Below are 25,859 nucleotides of genomic sequence, written 5' to 3' on the forward strand. Positions count from 1 at the left end.
ATTCAGCCTCTATTAATCTAATAACATGAGTACTTTGTAACACTTTGTGTATCAGTCTGGATACAGTATAAAGATATTACTTCTGCATGAGAAATAATGAACATCATTTAACTATAGTAATTTGGAACAACTTGTGAGACATTAAATGAGATATAGTTCATTCCTGAGCAAGATTCCAATTTCCATCTAGTAACTCTTATAATCCTACAACTTTTCTACAACACTTTTAATAAGCAAAATATAATTATTTGTACCAGTTTTAGGATATGAAAATCCTCCAAAAAATAAATGAAAAGAAATACTTATATATATATATATATATATATATATATATATATATATATATATATATATATATATATATATATATATATATATATATATATATATATATATATATATATATATATATATATATATATACATATATAAAATATATATAATAAAATTGCAACATACACAAATACATTTTTATGGTTAACATGGTCTTCACCCATGAATCAAAAGAAATTAGAGTCTTCAACTCAAAATTGAAGTTCTAAATCAACTTATCAAAAATACCTTATATCAAATTATAAATAACAAACTACATTAAATGCCTCAAAGGGAATCTTAACTACTTTGTTTAGATATCTCCATACATCTTAAATTTATAGAAAATAAAAAAAAATATGTAAGACAAATAAATAAATAAATGAAAATAAAATTAGGTGAAAAAAAAAAAAAAAAATGTATTACAGTATTCATATCATTGGGCAATTTCATCATGAGATCATCTTTGTACATGTGTGTGTGTGTGTGTATTCACTGTTTGATCTGCTGCAGTCTCTGACGAGACAGCCAGACGTTACCCTACGGAGTGAGCTCAGAGCTCATTATTTCCGATCTTGGGATAGGTCTGAGACCAGGCTGTGTGTGTGTGTGTGTGTGTGTGTGTGTGTGTGTGTGTGTGTGCATGCATTTGTGTTAAACACCTATGGTCATCTATTAGTCCTCCAGCCAGTCATTCCATTACAGAGAGTCTGTATATGGACCAATCTTCAGATAGGACTGACACGACTCGCACACATCGGGACAGCGAGGCCACAAACTCTTGGGTTACATCCTGTATCTACAAACTGCTGAGTGAACAGGGGCTGCAAAGTAAGGGACCTGCCCATTTGCCTTGCTGAGCCAAGCATGCTAACCACTACACTACACAATGTGTGTGTGTGTGTGTGTGTGTGTGTGTGTGTGTGTGTGTGTGTGCACGCACATAGTCAGCCCTCAGCCAACACTACCATTTAATTCTTGGATTTATTGTGCCGATTTTATATTAAGCAAAGTGATCCAGACTCTATCATGTACAAAGAAATTACATTTCAATACAGTAATCATAAATAATCATTCACTTCAGATGGAGCAAATAATGTAGATGTGAAGCCATACTGAATTGAGCCAAATATATATTTCATTAACTGATGCTACAACAGATTTTAAGCTTTGTAATGCTTTAAGCTATACAAAAATTTTGAATGCTAATAACTTTACATTATAACACACACACACACACATATAGCATATAGCTCTGAAATCTAGCAAGCTTGTCAACTAAATTAAGGAAAAAAAATTTTCTATTCAATATGAAAATTATATGTGATCTTGTACATAAAATTCATGATTGCATCTCTATATGCATTACATCTAGAATAAAAAGTGCTAACAATTAACATCCCAATGTTATCCTGAGTGCAATTATTTCCATGTTTTATTCACTTTCACAGGAAAGAGCTCACTCCAGAAGATAAATTCAGAAAACAACCTATTGCTCTAAATCTCATTCAAATCTGGCTATGTTGCTCTTCCACATCACATATGGTCTGACAAGATGACAAGCTCATCAAATCTGGAATTGTGGTATAAACAAATGGACCAGTCATTATGGTCATAATATAACACATTCAGAGTATTGCAGTATAAAGCTTTTTGATGTCTTCTTGTCAAAACATGAAGGTAGTCATCAGTGATTTAGGTGTGATATCTTAAGATGATAATGAAACTGGCATGCAAATTCCTAAAAAAAAAAAAAAAAAAAAAAAAAAACCTTTTAGATACAGAAAATACTGTATTCTCTTTTATCTAGTTTTTCATCTGCACACTTTTCCATAAGAATGCCTCACATGAGGAACTCAAGGCACATGGAGTCAAAAGGATTTCACATCACCATCATAAGAGCACCAACATATCTACATACTCTGTATATCTTCCACGTGCTGGAATCAATCGGTATCCTTGAAGACTTGCTTGTTAAAAGAAAGATATTCACATCCTGTCTGTGAAATAGTTTAATGTACTATAAAATGACTCATGAAACTTCATCAACAACTCTCAATAAGAGCTGAAAAACATTGAGGCACTTAAGACTTACAAAAAAAGTTATCACTGGAAATAAACTCAGTACAGATTATTCTGAATGTTGATGTACAAATAAGTAATATTACAAAAGTTCACTGGTAAAAAAAAAAAAAAAAAAAAAAAAAAAAAAAAAAAGCTTTCATGTTCCTATAACCATGAACACTTAAAAGGATTAGCACTAAAAGTATTTTCATCATACATAAAATGTTTAGTGTTCTTCATGACTTTTCTCTTTGAAGTCTTGGACTCTTTCTGCGTGCATTGGTGTCTGAATGATTTGAACTCACTTTTCCACCTAAAGCTGAGAGCTTGCGCTTTCTGCCACGTTTTGTGGTGCTAGTTGACACTGAAGGACTTGTAGAAAGAGTAAAAGAATCTGTAGATTGCAAAGTTGACAACTTTGAGCTTGCTGTTTTTGATTGTTGAGGTAACATTTCAGTTTTTGCCAAAGGCTCCACCTGCTGTAGCATTTCATTCTTTACTACATGTTCTGCTTCTAGCTGCATTTTCATCTTTGCCACAGTCTCTGTTTTTTGTGACACTTCAGTCTGTGACAAAGGCCATGCCTCTGATGACATTTCAGTCTTTGAGGCAGACTCTGCCTCAAATGACACTACAGTCTTTGTGGCAGACTCTGTCTCTAATGATAATTCAGTCTTTGCTGCAGGCTGTTCCTGTAGTAGCATTTCATTCCTTGACACAGGCTCTGCCTGCAGTGGCATTTGATTCCTTGACATAGGCTCTGCCTGCAGTGGCATTTCATTCCTTGACACAGGCTCTGCATGCAGTGGCATTTGATTCCTTGACACAGGCTCTGCCTGTGGTGGCATTTCATTCCTTGACACAGGCTCTACCTTTGGTGGCATTTCATTCTCTGACACAGACTCTGCTTGTTGTGGCATTTCAGTTTTTATCACAGAATCTTGTTTCTCATTGAGGACTTCAGCATGATTAAACACAGAACTGTCATCATTTAGTATATTAAAAGGTTGAGAGACTGTTTGTTTCTTTGAGCATGTTTGCTGGACAGGTCCAAGAAGTGATGCTAGATAGGCACGAGACCATGATGACTGATTTGTATGTTTTACAGAGTAGATATCCCTAGGTTCACGTCCTGTATCCACATTCTTCTCCAGCTTTACAAGTGGTGACTTGTTCACAACAACTTCCATTTTGGGATGATTTCTTTTCTGATGTGCAATATGAAGCTCTATGAGTGGATGCCGCATCTGACAATGAGGACAAATGTAGGGCTTTCCCATTGAATGCTTGTTTATATGTTGATTCATTACTGCTGAACTAAGTGCTTTGAATGGACATTCTGGACAAGATAGTAAACATTTTTCATAATGAAGCTTCATGTGTGCTTTGTGAAGATCTGCAGTTTTAAATTCTTGTTGACAAATTTGGCACACATGTAGGATTTGTTCGTCCTTATTTTTCCCAGATTCCTTGGCAATGATGGATTTCACTGAAGTATTTTTCTCTTTGTCTTGCAAAATCTGTAGGAGAAAATATATATTTGATGAGTAATGAATTCATGTTCAACATTTAGTAATCAGTTGAGTCACATAAGTACACATACAATATGTTGGGGAGTTAAATAAGAACATCAGAACAAAGCTGTTTTCAAAATATGTAAAAATTAACATTTAATCAAAATTCATTTCCAAAATGAGACAATAAATTAAAACAGAATTTGCCATAAATAAAAAAAAATCATTACCTATTATAAATTTATGTAGATAATGTATTATTTTCTTACAATTATCATGTTTCTGGTGTCCTATTTCTTTGGGTTACATTTCCACAATGGGATTTGGATAGACTGCTTCTTTGGAATACAGTTAATTGATAATAATACATGCCAAGATACCGTACCAATACTATTACTTGAGCCATCATATTGCCATAGTTAAGATAATACCCATTAACCATTTACAGAAAAAAAAGAAGGTATATATATATATATATATATATATATATATATATATATATATATATATATATATATATATATATATATAACTAACCTTTTCCACTGTGGTCTTCTTTGGTCTTTTTCCACCAGTAGAAGCACCTTTTGCTCTATTAGCACGAGCTCTACCTTGATCATTGTCGGCAGCTGCATGATCTTTTGTGACTTTTTGTTTTACTGAAGAAGTCTGGTTCTGTAAAAGCAAAACATATAAATTACAAAACAATGAGATTATTTCTTTCCTATATACAATTTTTCTACTAAGAGTGTCAGCTACTTCCTGCAATGAGAGTGGTGGAAAGCACAAGAGCACCTGATATTGAGATTATTGATTATTACCCAAGTTGAATCACTAACTATGGTACTAACTAACTAGAATGCATCTAACCTTTATCTTTGTAACTTTCTTAGGTGTTTTTTTGCCAGCAGCTGCTGCACTTCTCCTTTTAACATTAGCTGCTCTTTTATTCTTAACACCAACTGCTTTCTCTTTCTTGACTTCCTGATTTACAGAAGTCTGGCACTGTAGAAAAAATGCATTTAAATCATCAAATATGGGCACTGTTTATCATAATCACAACACGAACATGAGGCATTACCAAAGAAAGCACCTAGATGGTAAGAGAATAAATATGCTATGATACATATATTACAATGAAGATAACAAAAGATACTATATTTTGTCTACTGTTAAAGCACATGGTAAACTGTGGGCAGAGAATAGATAGTTAAAAAAAGAGAAAGAGTTAATACTAACCTAATGCAGAATCACATCTTATCATTATTGTCAGTAAAGCAGCTAGTAGTACTAGTAGATAGCAGATTTCAAATGAGAAATACAATGAAGGTAGAAAAAGTAGCATAACTGGTGTTCAGCATTCAGTGTTGTCACACAGTGGTGGTGGTGGTGGAGGAGGAGAAACAGGAAACAAAGATTCTATTCCTAAGTATTTTCTCCTCTTTAGTCTTTCCACTTATTAGACCATATGTAGACAGTTTCTATTCACATGATATCTGAAGAGCTCAATGAGTTGAAAAATCTTAAGTTCTATTCTATCTAGCAAACATGTCACCAGAAAAAAATATAAGAATTGCTAAAGCAAATGACAACAACAAGAGTAAATAGCTGTAAATTAAAATAACTCATAAACATATGCAAATATTATAGCACATTTTAAGATAAATAAAGATTTGAAACAAGTTTAATAAAATCTAAAATACAAGCAGTGAAATGAGTCACTTGAAAGGCAATTGTAGCCTTATGTAAAGAATAATAGGCAAACCCTTTTTTTTTTTATTTTTAATTTATTTTTTTTCTTTAAAGTAAAATTTCAATATGGACAGCAGAGATGAAAGGACAAATGAAGCACTGCATCACACCAGCCATGAAGAGGAGTGTTACAATACAACTGGTGGAGCTCAGCATACCTGATCATGTGAGTTGTTGCTACTGTCCATCAATCCTATGATTCTCAGATCTTCAGCAAGGTCAAGGAGCTGATCAAGCTCTGCTGAAGTCAGATCAGTTTGTCCTAAGTACATAAAGTTCAGCAGTTGTTCCATTGCTGTAGGTGGTGCATCGGGGAACATTAAAACAGGGTGGTCGCCAGGGCTGGTCCTGAAGAGTGTTTCTAAGTATAAGCTACAGGTGCTCAGGACAAACTGGTGCACTTCAAAGCGTTTGTTGCCACATACTAGTGTGGCATCTGCAAAAACTTCCTGAAGAAACAAATAAAAATAATCAAATTTACAAAGACTTTTGAAGAGAAGATGAGAAATCCTAAAAAGTGCAAAGGGATACCTTAACAGAAAACTGAGGAGCATGGAAGAAAAAAAAAAAGTTTCTAATAACCACTAGAATACAAGCAGTAAAATCAGTCACTTGAAAGGTGATTTTAGCATGTGACGTTAGAAAGTAGAATCTTACTTACTTCAATTTACATATTTAAAATTCATATATTCAAAATAATCAAAATAAAAAAAACCTAACATTCCTTACAAAATAATAATGAAAATTATTTTTGTTAAGGTCATGCATAACCTTAACAATACTGAGTCAGGAAAAGAAGTACACTGAGATGAGAAGAATCAAACCAGTGTGATAGTGGAAAGCTGAGTTAATTCTCTACTACAAGCATGAGTGACATGTGCAACATTACCTTAGTGGATCAAAATTGTTCCAGAAAATTTTATAAAGAAAATGAGATTAAGAAAGATCATTAAAGACAGGAATGAAATGAAAACTTTATTGTTAACCAAATCTTTCTGAGATTTACAAGGAAAAAGTATTTGGACAAACACTTATTAGAGTTGGGGAATAGATTAAGAAAATCACTGGAATGCTATACATATAATAGAGAAAGGAAGATGACATACTGCATGGGTAAATATAGACTGAAAGCACTACAGCCAATGACCATCACTGAAAGCTGCAGGAAAGATTCAACTACCTTGTGCCGCAGAGTTTGCATGACCTGGAGCAAGACTTCCACATGACTTGTCCACATCAACTGAAGGTCAAGAAACTCATCCTCTTTACTTTGTATACCTGAAAAAAAAAGTAAATATATAAAATAAATAAATAAAAAATAAATAAAAAAAAAACCTAAAACAAAAATAAATACATAAAAATAAAAGTGATGTGACAGCAATTGGTAAGGACCAGCATATAATGAAAATTCAAAAATGATTTTTTGAAGTTGGTTTGTAAAAGTAGCACTGGTGCATGGTAACATTATGAGGTAAAGAAGCACTAATAGCTTTCTGTAACATTAGGAAAATAATTTCTTAACATGAAAGTGACCAGCCGAGGGAATAAAAATGAATAAAACTCTGCTGATTTGCCACTCTTGAAAGAAAAAGTTAAGCAGAAAAAGATATCCAAAATGAAGACCAGTTTAGTTATATAGATGTCCTGATACTGCAATCCTCTCTTGAAACAGTTAACGTCACAGAAAGGATGAAAAACAGTAATGGAAAAAGTCAGTGGGTGCCTGGTACATAAAGTGGATCCAAGTGGTTATGTGCATAATAACATAATAGTCAATTTGCAGTTTCACCCAACCATGGAGTCTCTGATGTGACTTATGCTTTTCTAGCAAGAAATGTAGTGAACTGATTGATGGTATATATATATATAATCTATGTTACAAATGAATATTTTTCGAGTTAGGACTATTGAGAATGTGTGAGTGGAACCCCTCAAATATGCGAAGAGTGCTCCATACATGGACATATAAGGCCCTTGCACAGAGTAAGCAGTTAAGGAGTGACAAAAACTGGTGGAGACGCCTCAGAATGCCTAACTTCATAGATGTTACAGGAAGAGATTAGATGTGAAGTTTCCAGTTTACATTATGAGTAAAGGAAAGGATAAGGATATTCAGTGTAGAAGAGGGGGACAATTGAATGTCATTAAAGAAGAGGGAATAGTTGTTTGGAAGGTTGTGTCAAGTCGATAGATGGAGGAATTGAGTTTTTGAGGCATTGAACCCTATTAAGTTTTCTCTGTCCTAATCAGAAATCTTAGAAAGCTCTGAAGTCAGGCATTCTGTGGCATGTCTGCATGATCTGTTGACTTCCTGAAGGGTTGATTATCTCTGAAAAGATGTGGAAAAGTGTTGTAGGTGGTATCATCAGAGTTAGATAATAAGTTTGCTTAAGATCATTAATGAATAATAGGATGAAAATGGGTGACAGGACAGAACCCTGAGGAACAGCACTGTTACTAGATTTAGGAGAAGAACAGTGGCCGTCTATCACGGCGGTCAGAGAGGAAACTTGAGTTAAAGTTGTAGAGAGAACAATCTTGGGAATTTTTGGGTGGGGGAGCATTAAATTGATTAATGTATGTTGCAAAAGAGGTCGGAAATCAACAAGATCACATAAAAAATCTTTGAAAATCCATTGATGGTGGTGATGGTCACCAGGGCTGTGGCAACTGTTGCTTTGTTACTGTTGAGCAACTTTACCAACTATTCGCTATCCCTGGATTTGGATCTGTTGTAAAATCTGTCCCCTGACATTACATCCGGATCCTCCTCAAGATTTACTAACCAAACCCAACATTATAACCTCGATTCAATGCTTGTCAATAATTAAACCTAACTTTATGACTTTATAGCAGTGGGAAGAGGGTCCTCCATCTGCCAGAATTCCCCAAGGGTTACTAACCAAACCCAACATTACAACCTCACCTTAATGGACGTCAAAAATTGTTGATTCGCAGAAATTTTAAATTGTCCAAAAAAAAAGCATTACACGCCTTAGGTGGTAATAATGTTGGGATTGGTTAATAACTCTTTGGAGAAGGTCGGTGGGAGGGGTAGGGGCGCAACTCCCATGGCTATGTTATAATGTTGGGTTTGGTTAGTTAATCTTTGGGGTTTTCATTAAATGCAGTGGATACAGCCTGACAACACTGCTCAACGATAACAAAGCAATGCTCGCTGCTGCTGCAGCCAGCTGGCAGCACCACCATCAAAGCATTTTCAGATAACTATTTTTTATGTGATTTTGTTGATTTCTGTCTTCTTTTATACCGCACATTACTCAATTTAATGCTCCTTCACCCCAAAACCAAGATTTCCCACATATCCCTCAAGACTGTTGGGAATGAGAGGTTGGCATAAGTTGGAGGTGAAAAACAGTCATAACAAAAAATTTTCACTTGTGACAGGAATTTTATATACAATAAATCAATTCATTACATTTCTTACCAAAAAAATATTACCCACATCAGAGATTCAATGGTTGGGTGAAACTGCATACTGATCTATAGAAACACATACAAATAATAGAATACCAAAACATTAAAACCTTATAGGGGTTCAGAAAGGGGAGATGGGGTGTCTCTGCCAGTTTTTCTCACTGCTTATTCTGTACAGGGGCCTCATCCACCCATGTATGGAGTACCCTTAACTTATTTGGCGGGGTTTCCACTAACATAGTTCAGTTAGATAGGATGGAATCAAAAGCTTTTCGTCTCGTCAACTCCCCTTCTCTGACTGACTGTCTTCCGCCTCTTTCTCACTGCTGGAATGTTGCATCTCTTGTTATCTTCTACTGCTTTTTTCATGCTAACTGCTCTTTTGATCTTGCTAACTGTATGCCTCCCCTCCTCCTATGGCCTCTTGCTGCACAAGGCTTTCTTCTTCCTCTCATCCCTATTCTGTCCAGCTCCCTAATGCAAGAGTTGACCAGTACTCTCAATCATTCATACCTTTCTCTGGTAAACTTTGGAACTCCCTGCCTGTGTCTGTATTTCCAATTTCCTATGACTTGACTTCATTCAAGAAGGAGGTTTCAAGACATTTGTCCCCATCCTTTGGCTAATTCTATCGGATCAGTAAAGAGACTGACAACTGAGTGGGCTTTTTTTTTTTTTTTTTTGTTGCCCTTGGTGAGTTGTCTTCTCTTACATAAGAAAAAAGTCAAGATTGGGAGATTACGAAATGTTAGGTTAGGTTAGTTTACCTTGTAGTTAAGGGGGTTTAAGGGGAATTGGTAGAAACTGCAAGTTTACCATCAATTCTTTCCACACTACTAAAACACATTTATTGATTTATAATTATAATTGCTAAGATATTTCTACATCAGTTGTAAAGACAAAGATAAACATACACACAATGCATTAGGGTAACCCAGAACCACGGTGTTACCTTAGAAGGTGAAATAAACAACTTGGTTTGATTGTCACGTCGGCCACATTCCTCCCCATCCCCACCCTCTATCTCTCTTACAGTGGTGATCTAAATTCATTAACATTCATGAAACACAGATAACCATATACCAAACAGTTCGTTGTCCAGGGCATCCCACACACCACCACCATTCACTATAACAAGACCATCAACACCCACCAAGCCACGCCACTCACACCACTAATCTCATGCATTTCAGTGTCACGCCCTCACGCACTACTGCTATAACAATCCAGATATCTAGGCTTTGGATGCAGTCACGTACCTTCGTCAACCATTGTCACAGGTCCGTTTCTCACGTCGGACGGCAAGCAGTACAGGGACAGCAGGCACCCGCATGGAGGCCGAACGTAAACAAAGGGTCATAGGAGACGCAAAGCCACTCAAAAGATTTCATTTGCTATATTCGAGTATGTAAATATCTAATTAACAGGTGGGTATTCAAGCAAATTAACTATTGTTTTCTTCTCGATCTCATATTTTGCAGTAAACAAGAATCAGTAATAAAAAAAAGAGGGAGGGAAAAGTCGGTAGCATTAGTAAACCGTATGACTTATTATAGTTTTGACCGAAACGACCAGTATAAATTTTAGTTTGATATATAATACTTCATATTTACATATAATACAGTGTGCCTGTACCAGCTGGCATGGCGAGACTAAAATCACTTGTACTTTATTTACGTATGTATTTACTCTCGACGGTTATGAATGAGAAAACACTTCTCGAAAGGTAAGCCACCCTTTTCTTGTCAACTTCATTATACAAAAAGATTATTTTTTTACAATGCTAAGACAAGGCTTCTTATTTCACTGCTCTTAATTAGCATGGTCAAAAGAAAAATATACTCGCCCAACGTGGGGCTCGAACCCACGACCCCGAGATTAAGAGTCTCGTGCTCTACCGACTGAGCTAGCCGGGCTACTGTATAATAGAGAGAGAGAGAGAGAGAGAGAGAGAGAGAGAGAGAGAGAGTCAACGATTAATCCTTTCAGTACCATGACGCGTTTTCATATTCATTCTGCTTACTATTTAGTGATTTTATACAGCTTTAGAAACTCATTTGGGGATTAAAATGGTGAAGACTGTGGCCATTAATCTTCTACCCTTCATAAACCCCTCCTAATGACAATAAAATGGTCTAATCGTACACAAATCCCAAGGTGAAAATGGAAGGGGTTAATAACGGGAATGTGGAGTGAGAGGCAACACGAGACACTCCTATCCCTCAATCAGTTCGAAACACACCATCACCACCACCACCGTTAATCACAGCAACATTATAACAATACAAATCATGAACACACACAGCACTGACTTGTCATTTAACCCTATGTGACCTTACAGCGAACCAAAACAAGTAGGTATACACTAGCTATATGCTAAAAAAGAAAGAAAGAAAAAAAAAAAAAATCCCTCAGCTGTTTCTCCATTTGTCAGGTTTCGCTCCTTGACCTGAAAACAAAGATGCAAGCTTGAGTGGATGTGGATGTGATGTCTGATTCAGTAATAAAAGCGCATACAAATGTCTTCATAGATGTAGCGAAGCATTTAATCCCTGTTCACACTGATTGACTTACTGAATTTGCCGCAACAACATATCACACAGCGCCGTCAAGTGAGTATTTTCTCCATTACAAGCTGATTTCCTAATTAACCAAAACATTCAGCCCTGACCAAGGAAATGATCCCCCCAGGTAAAGGAGAAAAAAGTGTCGTGCAATTTACGTGATCACCTACTAGTCAGGGGTCTTAATTGAATCACTTACCGGTGTTCTGGCGCGGCACTAATGGCTGGTTTGGGGTTACCGTTGTTTGTGGGCCTAGATACAGTGGCGTGAGGTGAGGCTGAATACTATTTACAATTCCAAGAGTTACTGGTATTGAGTTTCTTTAGAAATATTTACATATTCATATCTATTACTCAGTGTGAAGTGAAGAGGTGCATGGCAAGGTGATTCGCACGGCGGGAACATTCAAGGGACTCACAGTATGCATCATTACCAGAACCAGACGACAGCAAGCCAGTACAGTAACCAGCCAAAATATCCAACATTCAAGGGACCCACACTATAGACCATTACCATAACCCCACAAGAGCAAGTACAACAACCAGGCAAATTACAGAGCAGTGGGAGTCATTGCAAAGACCGATACTACGAACATTAGTGGACTGGATATGGACATGCAGGTAACACATCTCAATCTCACGGAACAGTAACTGATTTAGAACATGGCAATTTCAGCGCCTCTGTGGCAATATGGCAGTAGTGAAATCTTAACCCCTTCAGTACTGGGATACATTCTTACCTTGAGATTTGTGTGTGATTAGACCATTTCATTGACATTTAACCCCTTCAGTACTGGGAAGCATTTTTACCTCTAGATTTGTATACGATTAGACCATTTTATAGACATAAGGAAGGGTCTATGGAGGTCAGAAGATTAATGGCCAGAGTCTTCACTATTCTAATTACCCCCAAAATTTTCTAAAGCTGTATAAAATCCCCAAATGAATATGAAAAGGCGTCCTGGTACTGACGGGGTTAAGAAGGGTCTATGAAAGTCAAAATATTAATGACCATAGTCTTCACCATTATAATCCCCACAAGAGTTTTTGAACCTTTATTGAATCGCCAAATAGTAACCAGTATGAATATGAAAACGCGTCATGGTACTGAAGAGGTTGAAGAAAGTGATCAATTTTGTCTCTTCAGGTCAGTGCCTAACATTCACGTCCCATTGGTTAACGTTCGTGGGAGAAACAGCGTACATTCAACAACACACCACCCTTGGTTTTTATGCACCTATAAAGCTCGTATTCTCAAACACTTTCTTCTCCCATAAGGAGTATTTTCATAGGGCACAAATATGAAGAGTCGCATTCTTACTGATGTTTTCTTCAGTAATTATAAAGGATTCTTGCTAAACTATCAGTGCAATCATATAAACCTCCTTGAAAACCACGGTCAGAGTTAGGAGAGCTTTTTATAATATATATTATAGCCGAGAGGAAATGAGGAAACGTTTAAGCTTACGACTGTAGTGATATCAATTGAGAAAAAAAAAAACTATGTTCGCGCTGCTCACGTCGTGCCGCGGTGAGGAGTGTCAAACCGCGAGCAGCGAGCAGTCAGCCGGTGTTGCATTAGTTTGGGACGTGTTGGGATCATGATGCGGAAGTTACATGTAATCTTGAATGTTTTACTGGGAGTCTGATGTCTTCTCTCCACCAAACAAGCGTCAGACCATCCCTCTCTGCAAAGAGATTTGAAAAATTTTTGCTTTTCTTTCTTTCTTCCATACACACACACACACACACACACACACACACACACACACACACACACACACACACACACACACACACAGAAACCAAAGAATGAAATAAAATGAATTAATACATGAAATTATAAAAGAAAAATAAGTAAGATGAAAAAAAAAAAGAATTAAGTAAATAAACATGTCAACTGTGCTCATGCTGCTGCATATTCTTTTAACATTTTTTTTAAGAGGAAGTTAGAATTTGTTAAGTAAGCCAGCATTTAGTAAAGAACACACTAAACATCCAGCAACTCCCCTTTCCGGAAAAAAAAAAAAAAAAATGTGTGGATTTTCGGGCGTGTGGCAGGCGTTCATTTTAAAAATAAAGTGAGGGAAGGGAGAGGAGGAAGAGAAAGGGTTGCAAACACTCTCGCGCTGAAATATCTCTGCGAATATTTTCAACATTTTCTGAGGTCAGACGAGAGACTGACTGACATTTCCGAGTACGCGCTGGCTCGTGTGTGTGTGTGTGTGTGTGTGTGTGTGTGTGTGTGTGTGTGTGTGTGTGTGTGTGTTTCACCTCGGTCGCCTACTGGTAACCCAGCCAGTCTTCCCCATTACGGAGCGAGCTCAGAGCTCATAGACCGATCTTCGGGTAGGACTGAGACCACATTAACACACAACACACGCCGGGAAAGCGAGGCCACAAACCCTCGAGTTACATCCCGTACCTATTTACTGCTAGGTGAACACGGATTACACAATAATACACATTAAGAGGCTTGCCCATTTGCCTCGCCGCTTACCGGGACTCGAACCCGGCCCTCTCGATTGTGAGTCGAGAGTGCTAACCACTACACTACGCGGTGTGTGTGTGTGTGTGTGTGTGTGTGTGTGTGTGTGTGTGTGTGTGTGTGTTTAGGAAGAGTGTGTGAGGCGGAAAAGGTTTACACGAGCCACGATCAGGTTTCTCATTATTTTGGGCGTCTAGCTGCAGCTCTGTTTACACAAATCACGAAGAGCAGCTCCGTGTACACAGCGCGAGAAAACTGCACCACGTATCAATGAGCTCCGCCAACTAACCTCCCGTCCACCCTCAGCTCCCTTGGCCTGGCCCTCCTGTATCCCTCCCCTCGACACTCGCTCCGGGGTGTAATTAACGTTAGGGGGGAAGGGGAAGACACCTGGGGGAGACCTGGAGGGACTGTGGAGCCTTCTTGTTCATCAGTAACACTACACTCTCTATCTTGTTGAGTGTTCACATATTTATATTGTATACATCAGCTCGTAAACACACAAAGACTAGTATACACAAGCTGCCTGTCTGTACGCAGAGCTTGTTGGCGTGTCGAATTTGGCAGCTTAATTAAAGTGCGCAGATGGTAATGAAAAAAGTTTCCTCTACTGAAAGGGAACGCGGCTCCTTTCTTCCATCCCAGCGTGGCATACAAACCGGCTACAGGATAAGAGTTGAGAAGAGGTGGATGGTGAATATTCCCTTCATCCTGAGCGGCAACCTCGCCAGGGCCTGTAATAGGTAAGATATTAGGGGAAGTGGGTGGCGGAGGAGACTTTGAGGACACCACTTACCTCGAGTCAGCTGTCAAAGTTTATAGTTTGGTGGTTTAGTTGGTATTTAATACTAAGGTTTAGCTGCAGTACATTTGAATAAAGTAATGGAAACTTGGACTGGTTAACTCCCTCTGTTCTCTATATATGCACTATCCAACACCTTGTGGAGGAGAGCAAGGAGGAGTGAGGCGTTGGCAGGGAGGACGCAGCGGCTTCAGATGAATGAGCAGCAAGTGAGACTGTATGAAGCTCTGTGCAGGAGTGGCGGGAATGGCTATAGTGTGCTCAGGCGGCAGCGCTAGTCTTGCCTCTCTTGACTAATGCAAATTAAACTACATAATCTCAGAAGTAAGGATATGGAAGAAGAAAATAAACGAAGCTACGGATTAATGACAGGAAAAGTATTATTGACTATGAGTACTTCACACCTTGACGTCACTGTTCCGGGACTTCATATCAATTACCTTTCTGTATCCTAGTCTTTCTTTCCCTGTACCTATAAATCAACACGCATTTCATTAGTATTCATCTAGTATTCATTTTAGTACCAATCTTGTCATTCATTTATTATCTATACGTCTGTTTCATTAATCTATTTTACAAAGACAGACAAAAAAAAAAAATAAATAAATAAAAAGGAAGTAATGTGGCTCTAAATCTCCACGTATTTTGTTGTTATTTACCTAGTATTTATTTTAGTACCAACCTTATCGCTCATTTATTATCTATACGTCTGTTTCACTTATCTATTTTACAAAGACAAAGAAAAAGAAAGGAAGCAGTGTAGTGGTCTGTGTTGCATGTGGCTCGTTCAGGAGTAACGCTGCCTGTATGTACTGTTTCATTCCACCCTCTCGCCTTAATACTCGGCTATAGGCCTGAGTTGTGGCGCCACTGTTTCATGACCGACTCACAATATCAGCTGACTTTTTCGCATCACCAGAAAAAAAAAAAAAGGAAAGCAAACCCTATAAAATTTGTCCAACGATTTAATATTTGTAAATTACACAGCATATCAGAATTTGCTGACGAATACAGGAGAACAATGATACACAAGCAAAAACTCGTGGTGGGGTTTTGCTGCTTCACCTCCGCTACACTATAGATAACACAGAGAAAAGCAATCCAGTTAACGTTACTTCCTAGGTTTATCCAACTATCTCTCTGCACAGAATATTAGAACATGTTAATGAATACAGTAGGGAGATGGCCGGGAAACGTCAGGTGGTGGTGGTGGTGGCGGCGGGAGGGGGAACTTGTGTTGTTTCTTTGATGTCCAATATACATACTGATGCGGCCAAACTTGACGCGTACAAAGTGGAGCAGCCAGCCTAGGGGAAGCGGACAGCCCTCTGTTAGGCTTGTCATTAACCAAAGAAGGATACCACGCTAGGAAACTGAAGTAAACTGGGACTATTGGAGTATATCGTGGCAGTTACATGCTGGCCCGGAGTTGGTAAAGATGAAATCAGGATGTGTGCATGATAACTCCCCGCATTCACGATCCCTTCAGGCTAGACACTTAGTACTCTCCCGTCACCTTTAATATTCATGCAGAAACGCCCTCCCATCTCACCACGACAATTTTGCAAGGCCACAGAGACAACTAGCCAGGTTTTCGAGACAGTTTCTCTTTTTAATAAACTAGAAATCTTGCCAGTCTATCACCAGAACCATAGAAATACCCTTAAAAATACAAGTATCTTCAACTGGAGCCTTTGGAAAGCAGTGATGGTGAGAGAGCAAAGCGTTTCTGAATACGAGCCATAAGTTTGTTTTGGATACTGGAATATACTAAAGCTCATGAAATGTTTCGATATAGTTGCCTTAGGTTTGTTAGACAGTTTCAGATATAGCTCAAGACGGGGGGAATGAAAAAAAATATGAGCCTAATCGTTCCTCTTCATTCATTATTAACCTCTATGTAAGGACCAATGAGTGTTGCTGTTTGTTATTCCTCTGTATCCCCTCGTCACTTAATTAATCGCCATTCCCTCCTTCAGGCAAGACTCTCCTGGTCTCTCCATCGTTCGAAGTTTACCACATATTCATGAACGCGGGGTGAGTGCGGACTGCAACTGTTATGGAGGTGGATGTGACTGTAACAGAAGTAAGGGAGCCAAACACCAATGAGAAGACAAACAATCACTCCTTCGGTCTCTGCGGCACACGTCTCATTGCTAGGTGTCAACAATACTAATGTCTGCATGGTGTCTTGACGTGAAGAACTGAATGAATCTGTATACACACACACACACACACACACACACACACACACACACACACACACACACACACACACACACACACACACACACACACACACTTAGTTGACATAGGAAAGAAAGTAAAGGAAAAAACAGAAAAAAACTATAAACAGAAGGAAAATCGTAAAGAGAGAGAGAGAGAGAGAGAGAGAGAGAGAGAGAGAGAGAGAGAGAGAGAGAGAGAGAGAGAGAGAGAGAGAGAGAGAGAGAGAATGCAGTTACGATTTTCACATCATAACAGGTCTAAACAGTCTAACTTCCATTTTTTATGTGACAAAACTACTATGAAAAGTTACCAGAGCAGAAAGATGGGAAAGAGCTAGAAAAAAAAAAAAATATTGTTCAGACCTCTCTCTCGCTACAAACACCACCAAGCACCACCACCCTCACCTCTATAACTTCCACAATCAACACCATTTCCACCATCCTCATTACTTCCAGCATTACCAACTATAACCACGGAATAAAAAAACACAGAAAAATGAGAAAAAAGGAGAGTTTAAACTGACAGTTACTGACATCAACATCAATAACATTTGCAAGCTAATACAAATAATACAAACGTAACAAAAAAAAAAAAAAAAAAAAAAAAAAAGGAAATATGTCACCAAGAGCAGCAAAATGTATTGGCGGCGACGAATATTTTTCGGTGACAAGCGCCATCATGTGCTGACATTCTCAAGCCCTTGGGTTTCATAGGGTTAGATTTATCGCCCATGCAGTGGAGAGGGCGGGGGGAGGGAGTAGGGGGCGAGGAAGGATAGTCACCACGCGGCTTAGCGGAAAAATGTTTGCACTATCCTTACACGACGTATGAAACAATAAATTTGTTATGAGGCATCAGAAAGCCGCCTATACAAAAACACTTCTTTAAAATCTAACTTTATCACTAAACTAAATTCTTAATTACATAAACTGTATTCAAACGATGAATATTCACGATGCATCATTATTAGACAACCAGTTACGGAAGTCAATTAAATGTTACTTTTTTTGTATAAATTTGATGTATGAGATTTTGTTGTGGTGTATATGAGTTTATATATACTCTCTCTCTCTCTCTCTCTCTCTCTCTCTCTCTCTCTCTCTCTCTCTCTCTCTCTCTCTCTCTCTCTCTCTCTCTCTCTCTCTCTCTCTCTCTCTCTCTCTCTCTCTCTCTCTCTCTCTCTCTCTCTCTCTCTCTCTCTCTCTATATATATATATATATATATATATATATATATATATATATATATATATATATATATATATATATATATATATACATACATATATGTATATAATATTAATAGGATACTTTAAATTTAAAAACGCATTTATGAAAATGATAAAAAAATTTGCATATTATGCATATTCGTGAATGTAACTCTCATCATTATTGCAGAATTATGTGGAAAGATACGGAAAGGTGTATAAGCCTAAAAAATAATATAAAATAAGACAATAGCAAGCAAATCAATGACAATACATTACAAAATACAGACTCGTTATGAGAAAATCGGCCGTCAAAATGAACATAAACTTAAGAAACGCAAAGAACAAACCTCCAGCAGACAAGACAACGTTAAAGAAGCGAAACACAATGCAAGAGAAAAGGCGGTCCCAACGTAATGCAGCCTCCCCACACACAGCATCACGAATCACGTCCACACCCACACCCACATAACCGTTCCCCCACACACACAAACACAGCACAGTTTAGCTTAGGTTGGCATGGAGGAAGTAAATCTGACATACACTCCCCATGCTGCCTGTCTGGAGTATATGCAAATCGTGGTGCCAATAAACAAGGCGTGCAGCAGGACAAATGAACTCTCCCCCACACGTACAGACACACATGCATAGATATGTACACATGCACTGCAACATGTCTTACTTTTCCACCCACTGTATCTTCCTTTAGCTCATATTCTTGCTTTAGAGAGAGAGAAAGAGAGAGAGAGAGAGAGAGAGAGAGAGAGAGAGAGAGAGAGAGAGAGAGAGAGAGAGAGAGAGAATACAACTACGACATTGTTTGAACATGTGTCAATTTATTGGTTCTATCCTCGCGCTGTAGTCTAAGGTTGCGCTGTTAGTAATTCTGGGGAAAACGTAAATGAATAGAATAAATCAAATCATATGGAATTCTCTTGCTGTTCAATGATTTTTTCTATTACTCTTTGAGACGTGAGCCTTTTCAAGATAACCGCCGAACTAAACAGCCGGAAACCAAAAAGATCTTACCAATCTCTTCCTAAAACCTCGTCTATCCAACCTTTAATTTTTTTTTCCCTTTTCGTAGTATGCATCAAATAACCGTGATTCTCTCTTTCGTTATATCCTCGTATGTATATGAACTAATCTCCACATCTAAAAAGAATAAAATAACCACAACAAACAAATCTAACTAAACAACGTATCAGAACTAAACCCAAATCTATGAAAATGGAATTAACTTGAGAAGAACACATAGTAGTAGCACCGAGTCTGTCAGGGGAGGTCAAAAGGCGAGGTTCCAGCATTGACAAGGAGGAAGGCAACGAGAAAGCACCGGACCGAAGTGCACAAGTCTGCTGCCGCCTGAATAGTGAATGCAATCAAGAATCAGCAAGGAGAGATGTGGAAATACTAGCAGTCATCTCGAGGGTAGTGGAAGGAGGAAGAGAGGGGAGACAGAGAGCGAGAGAATGAGAGATGCTGAGGAGGAATAAAAGGGAGGGAGGTACAGTAAGAAAATGAGGGAGGAAAAGAGGGATGGAGAGCAATAAAAGGAGAGAGAGACTAAGGTAAATGTTGAGGAAGGATAGAAAGGAAAAATGTACAATAATAGAGAGAGAGAGAGAGAAGGAAAGATAGATATTGAGAAGAACAGAAGAAAAGAGTTCACATATACAAGAAAACGAAGGAAAATGCAGAAAATAAGAAAAAATACTGATTGAAAATGGAGGGACAGGAAATACAGGATTAAATGAGAGAGGAAAGAGGAGATGGGAAGAGTAAAAGAGAAAATGATGAGAGGGATGTAGGGAAAAAAATGAAGGGTAGAGGAGATGTGATGAAGAAGTAGAAGAGAAGAAAGGAATGGGAATCAAGAGAAGGAGTGAACAATATATGTGAAGGAGGAATAGTAAGGGTTAGGAATGAACAAATAAAAAAAAGGGAGGAAGATAGAAAAAAATAGGCGGAAGGAATAAGAAAAAGAGGAGGAAGGAAGGAAAGAGGGAAGGAAGGAAGGAAAACGCACGAAAAAAGAAGGATGTAAAGAGAATAAGAGAAATGTAAAGGGAAAATGAATATATACATAAAAAATAAACACAAATTCTTATACAAACAAATCCCACGATGTAAAAAAAAAAAAAATGAATATTATTTAAAAAAAGGAGGACACAATATGTATTAAAAAGAAGGGAGGAATGCAGATGAAGATAGAGAAAATTTAAGAAAATGAATGCAAAGGAAGGAGAACTGGAGAGAGAGAGAGAGAGAGAGAGAGAGAGAGAGAGAGAGAGAGAGAGAGAGAGAGAGAGAGAGAGCAGACAGCAGACAAGGAAGCAGTACAGCATGACGGGTGGTGCCTCCAGCTGTGTTCCTTCCACTTGCCTCTGCCGCCTCGCTCGTCGGGAGTGTAAACAGCTGGAGTGAAAGGCTGCGTGTGTGACTTGTTATCCTCTCGACTCACTGTCCTGGCACTGCACACGCTCGCAAAAAGGGAAGGTTAGGCTGCCGCGCGACTGACTGCGTGATGAATGTGTCTTATGTCGAGATATTTACAGAATTGTGAGTGTGTGTGTGTGTGTGTGTGTGTGTGTGTGTGTGTGTGTGTGTGTGTGTGTGTGTGTGTGTGTGTGTGTGTGTGTGTGTGTTTCTATGTGTGTGTGTGTATTTATGTATGTATATGTATTTCCCTATTTTGCTTTTTTTTATAGGACTGAGTCAAGCTTGTAGTGTTTCCTTCACTTGATGCCAAATTATCGTAGTTTTCTTTAAATTTATAGCATGTGTGTTTGCTGTTAGTACGCACCATCTTGTATGTATGTATGTATGTATTTATGTATGTATGTGTGTATCTATGTATAAGCGTTTATGAATCCTTAAGGAGTAAGAGATGAATACATTTGTCATCATATATCGTAGCTCAACCCCAAACCCCTCTCTCTCTCTCTCTCTCTCTCTCTCTCTGCATTTAGCCAATTCATCATTAGAGTCGTCTAATTACGTTCACTACTCTCCCTTATCTTCTATTCTCTTCTCCTCCCTTGCCCTATTCATCTCCTTTTTCCCCCTTTTCTTCTCCATTTTCCTCTTCCTTCCTCTCCCTTTCCTCTAACATGGCAGGGCAGGTTCCTCTCGCCATGACGGACCGCTCGCCATTAAACAATACTTGGGTGCAGATTAAATTCACGACCCCCTCCTCCTGTTACGCTTTTTCATGATAACGATATAATCCACGGACAGCTGGTGCGTTTAACTGCATGCTCTCCCTCCACTCCAACCCACACTCTCCTCCACCCCTACTCCTCCTCTCCTTGACCTTTTCGCTCGTCTGTCCTTGTTTGTGTTTTGTCCTTGCCTTCTTGTCTTGTCCTGGTTCTTGCTGTTCATCTTTTCGTTCTTGTTCAAATTCCAGTTTTGTCCTTATTGTGTCATTATTTTGTTGTTCATCTCTTCGTTCTTGTTCTTATGCCAGTTTGTTTTAATTTCTTATTATTGACTTGTCTTGTCCTGGTTCCCGCTGTTCATCTCCTTGTTCTTGTCCTCCTTCACTCAAGTTTGTCTTTGTTGTCGTTTTGTCGTCTTGCCCTGCTTGTCTTCATTTTGGGACTACCTTCTTCTTGTCTCTCCCTTCCTTCAGGTCAACACGGTGAGGTGGTATGGTAATTGCCTCTTAAAACAAAACAAAACAAAACATCAACAAGACAATAAGTGTGGACGAGAGACAGCGTTTTGAGATAATTTACTTAACGTTCAATGGACACGCAAATATCTAGCAAAAATTGATTGACGCAGGAAACTAAAGGATGGCTCTTAAAATGAAGCTCATGCACGCCAGTCAGGATGAATGAACATGAAGCAACGCTGAGATGATTCCAGAGTCAGACTAACACACCATGGAGACACGAAAATCTGGCGGGAAGTCGACACACGCAAAGTAAAGCCAGCTCTCAAAATCAGCATAGGAGGGATGAGAGGCGACGCTGAGATGTAAGCAGTATGTTGAGTGGCTGTCAAAAGGCGCGTAGCTTACAATAATTCCGTCAGAAAGAAAGAAATAATTAGAGACTGTGGTACAAATGGCACAATGTTAGATTTATATGAGAGGAATGTTAATAAAATCGATGTGAAAACTGATGAAAAAGATGCTATAAAATTGATGTGAATTCTGATGAAAAAGATGCAAAGATATTTATTTATATATTCGTTCATTTTCTCAGTTTCACAGGGAATGGATTAAGGAGAAAAAAAAGGGGATAATGTCTGGTAGGTTGAAAAATAACAGTAAAACACACAATGAACAGGTTGAAGTTAAACAAATTGAGAGAAGGAAGAAAAATTAGACACATATATAAAAAAAAGAAGAGAAACAGCATTGCCCCGCTAGCCCACCCACTCCTAAAAAAAAAAAAAAAAAAAAACTCAATACCTGCAGAAAAACAGAAAAAACCCCCCCAAAAAAACAAACAAACATAAAAATACCCAATAGCTGCAGACAAACAAACTGTGAAAAAAACAAAAACAAAAAGGAGAAGAGCTACAATGACAGATGAGAAGAGTAATGAACACCCTCCACACGGAAGGAAAAAGTAAATGAATTTGAAAAGAAAAAAAAAAATAAAGCAAGTGAGAGACAAATGCAGACAGAACAGTACATGAAATAGGAAAAAAAAAAGAAAGAAAAAAAATTACTTCTCTCACGCCCACTCCACCCCACCCACCACCAAAACGCCCAGCCCAGCCCAGCCCCACCCAGCCCCGCCCAGCCCAGACCCGCCCCGCTCCACCCACCAAAAAGAAAAAAAAAAAAAGAGAAAAAGAATGATCACTAAAAAAATAAATGAAAAAGACAATTGAAAGAACCATATAAACGAAAAGAAAAAGAAAGAAAGAAAGAAAACAAAAAAACAAAGAAAACAAAAAAACAAAAAGAAAACAAAAAAGAAAGAAAACAAAAAATGAATGAAAAGAAAAAGAAAAACACAAAAAAGAAAGAAAAGAGGATAGAAAACAAAAAATAAATAAGAGCAAGCAAAACCAACATACACGAATTACATAAAAACAACAACAAAAACAACACAAACAAGTAAAACAAGCACAAAACAGATATATACAAGATCAACATATAAAGAAACACAACAAATGAAGAAAAAAAAAAAAAAACACTGAAGCAAAACAAAATACGGATACACAAGCAGGAAGAGCTAGCTTAGAACAAACATGGACAGACAGACAGACAGACAGACAGACAGACGGACGGACAGACAGCGCTGGAGTTAAAAGGAACTATCAAATCACCACGGAAAATTGAAATAAAGGGGAAATTCCATATGGATATATTTTTTTTATTTTTTCTTTTGTTTCCCTGTGCGGAGTAGTGACAGTGGAAACTTTTTAGGATTAGATTTGTCTACCCTTAGGGGCGTGTCTCCATTAGAAAGAGAGAGAGAGAGAGAGAGAGAGAGAGAGAGAGAGAGAGAGAGAGAGAGAGAGAGAGAGAGAGAGAGAGAGAGAGAGAGAGAGAGAGAGAGAGAGAGAGAGAGAGAGAGAGAGAGAGAGAGAGAGAGAGAGAGAGAGAGAGAGAGAGAGAGAGAGAGAGAGAGAGAGAGAGAGAGAGAATGTCAAGGAAAAAAAATATTAGTAGACAAAGATATATTATGACAGGGACTAAAAAATATATACTGAAAAAACGTGACACACACACACACACACACACACACACACACACACACACACACACACACACACACACACAATTCTGTTCAGTTAGTTTATTGACAAAAAAATGAATTACACTAACGTTCCTAATAAACATTTTTTTTGTTCAACTTATTATCTTAATTTTACAACACACACACACACACACACACACACACACACACACACACACACACACACACACACACACACACACACACACACACACACACACACACACACACACTCTCTCTCTCTCTCTCTCTCTCTCTCTCTCTCTCTCTCTCTCTCTCTCTCTCTCTCTCTCTGGCTATCTTCACGCTATAACTTTACACAAGGCTCCAAATTGGTTTAGTTAGTGATTATATGAACTGACCGTCTGCAGCCTCAAAGACAGAGAGGAGGAGGAGGAGGAGGAGGAGGAGGAGGAGGAGGAGGAGGAGGAGGAGGAGGAGGAGGAGGAGGAGGAGGAGGAGGAGGAAAAGAGAGGAAGAGGGGAACAAGCAAGACCATTCAGTAATTCTATATTGTAATTCAAAAGAACACACACACACACACACACACACACACACACACACACACACACTCTCTCTCTCTCTCTTACACGTGCTCACTCTTCCTTACCTTCGTTATCTTTTTCTTCCTTTTTTTTTCCTTTCTCACTCCTTCATTTTCACCGCTTTCTCTCTCTCTCTCTCTCTCTCTCTCTCTCTCTCTCTCTCTCTCTCTCTCTCTCTCTCTCTCTCTCTCTCTCTCTCTCTCTCTCTCTCTCTCTCTTCTCTCTTCGTACCTCATAATTTCAGATATTATGGTCTCCCCTCAATTAGTTACGTTTTCTCTACTCACTAATTTTCCCCTCGTCACTTCCGCCTCCCCTCTTAAGCTCCTCGCAATATTTACACCTTTCCCTCTCATCCCCTCTTTTTTCTTCCCCTCTTTTTTACCTAGTTTGTCTTTGGAAAATTATATATATCTTGCCCTGTTTCTATTCTCTCATTCTTTTCCCCTTTTCCTCTCTCTCTCTCTCTCTCTCTCTCTCTCTGTTTTTATTTATAGTAACTTTGATCTTGCTAATTAGTGTGTTCTATGTAGTCCTTTGTTCTGCTTTTCTGCTAGACGTGTTTATCTGTCTTTCTTTCTCTCTATTTCACTTTTATCTATGGCTGGTACGTATTTGTATTACTCGCTTTGAAGTTATTTTTTGTTTGTGCATGTGCTCTTTGCTATGGTTCTTTTCTAGTTGTCGTTTATCTTCTCCTTTTCCTCGTTTTCTTTTGTTATCTTTCCCACTGTTTCATTCTCTTTCTGCCTATTTTATTCTTTTCCTATTTTTTTTTCTCTGTTACTGTCCACAATTCTCGCTTGAAATGTTCGTTGATTTATATTTTTCACTCGATTCTTTCACTCAACGTTGCTTTCCTATTGTTTTTCCTTTTCTTCCTTCCGTTTCGTGACAATCTCTATTTTATCATGATGCTCTATTAAATTCACGACAAGGCAATATTTCACGTTATTTTCCGGCTCCCACAAAGACGCTAATTCCGCATGGTCATTATTATCAGTAGTTATTTATTCATTTCTTCCCTCGCCATCTCGTTTTACCTCCTTCAGAGATTGCCTTACATTGTCTCGCCACGCTATAACTTCTCGGCTTTCTCTTCTCTGTTTTAACTGTGGCAACTTTACACCACTACGAATAATGACAATGAAATGATACGTCGTTTATCTCTCATATTTCTAAATGTTTCGGCAATTCATTTTTCTTTTCCATTCTTATTTCTTTTTCTTTCGTAG

At 38.2% G+C, this 25,859-nt stretch overlaps 1 protein-coding gene, 1 long non-coding RNA gene and 1 other non-coding gene across 6 annotated transcripts in view; all 3 read right to left on the reverse strand.

Moving 5' to 3' along the window:
- Positions 1 to 1,609: 1,609 nt before the first annotated feature.
- LOC123520683 (zinc finger protein 148-like) lies at positions 1,610 to 15,074 on the reverse strand. Of its 4 annotated transcripts, XM_045283194.1 has the most exons (7): positions 14,929 to 15,074; positions 13,165 to 13,332; positions 6,823 to 6,920; positions 5,801 to 5,990; positions 4,761 to 4,895; positions 4,428 to 4,565; positions 1,610 to 3,896 (listed from the first exon to the last, which is right to left on the reverse strand). In XM_045283194.1, the coding sequence occupies exons 3-7, from the start codon at positions 6,864 to 6,866 to the stop codon at positions 2,613 to 2,615; spliced, it is 1,791 nt and encodes a 596-aa protein (XP_045139129.1). In that variant the 5' UTR covers positions 6,867 to 6,920; positions 13,165 to 13,332; positions 14,929 to 15,074; the 3' UTR covers positions 1,610 to 2,612. The 4 variants fall into 4 exon arrangements, with proteins under 4 accessions (XP_045139129.1, XP_045139128.1, XP_045139127.1 ...); XM_045283193.1 differs by lacking the exons at positions 13,165 to 13,332; positions 14,929 to 15,074 and adding an exon at positions 10,340 to 11,043; XM_045283192.1 differs by lacking the exons at positions 13,165 to 13,332; positions 14,929 to 15,074 and adding an exon at positions 10,340 to 11,043 and having other exon boundaries at positions 5,801 to 6,091.
- On the reverse strand, positions 10,924 to 10,996 carry Trnak-cuu. The gene has a single exon. It is a non-coding gene; the product is annotated as a tRNA-Lys (tRNA).
- A 912-nt stretch (positions 15,075 to 15,986) lies between the features above and the next one.
- LOC123520798 overlaps positions 15,987 to 25,859 on the reverse strand; it is a 103,901-nt gene continuing 94,028 nt past the window's right edge. Inside the window, exon 4 of the long non-coding RNA XR_006679380.1 lies at positions 15,987 to 16,241. This is a non-coding gene — a long non-coding RNA (uncharacterized LOC123520798). The remainder of the gene's footprint in view (positions 16,242 to 25,859) is intronic.

The sequence above is a fragment of the Portunus trituberculatus genome, chromosome 47 (genome assembly GCF_017591435.1).
Source record: "Portunus trituberculatus isolate SZX2019 chromosome 47, ASM1759143v1, whole genome shotgun sequence".
Lineage (NCBI taxonomy): Eukaryota > Metazoa > Arthropoda > Malacostraca > Decapoda > Portunidae > Portunus > Portunus trituberculatus.

Bases quoted from the DNA above. Each gene is read 5' to 3' on its own strand.
- LOC123520683 (XM_045283192.1), bottom strand. The intron at 4,896-5,800 runs GTATGCTGAGCT...TTTTTTCTACAG, and splicing joins GCAACAACTCACATGATCAG to TGCCAGACTTCTGTAAATCA. The intron at 4,566-4,760 runs GTTAGATGCATT...TTGCTTTTACAG, and splicing joins AGAAAGTTACAAAGATAAAG to AACCAGACTTCTTCAGTAAA.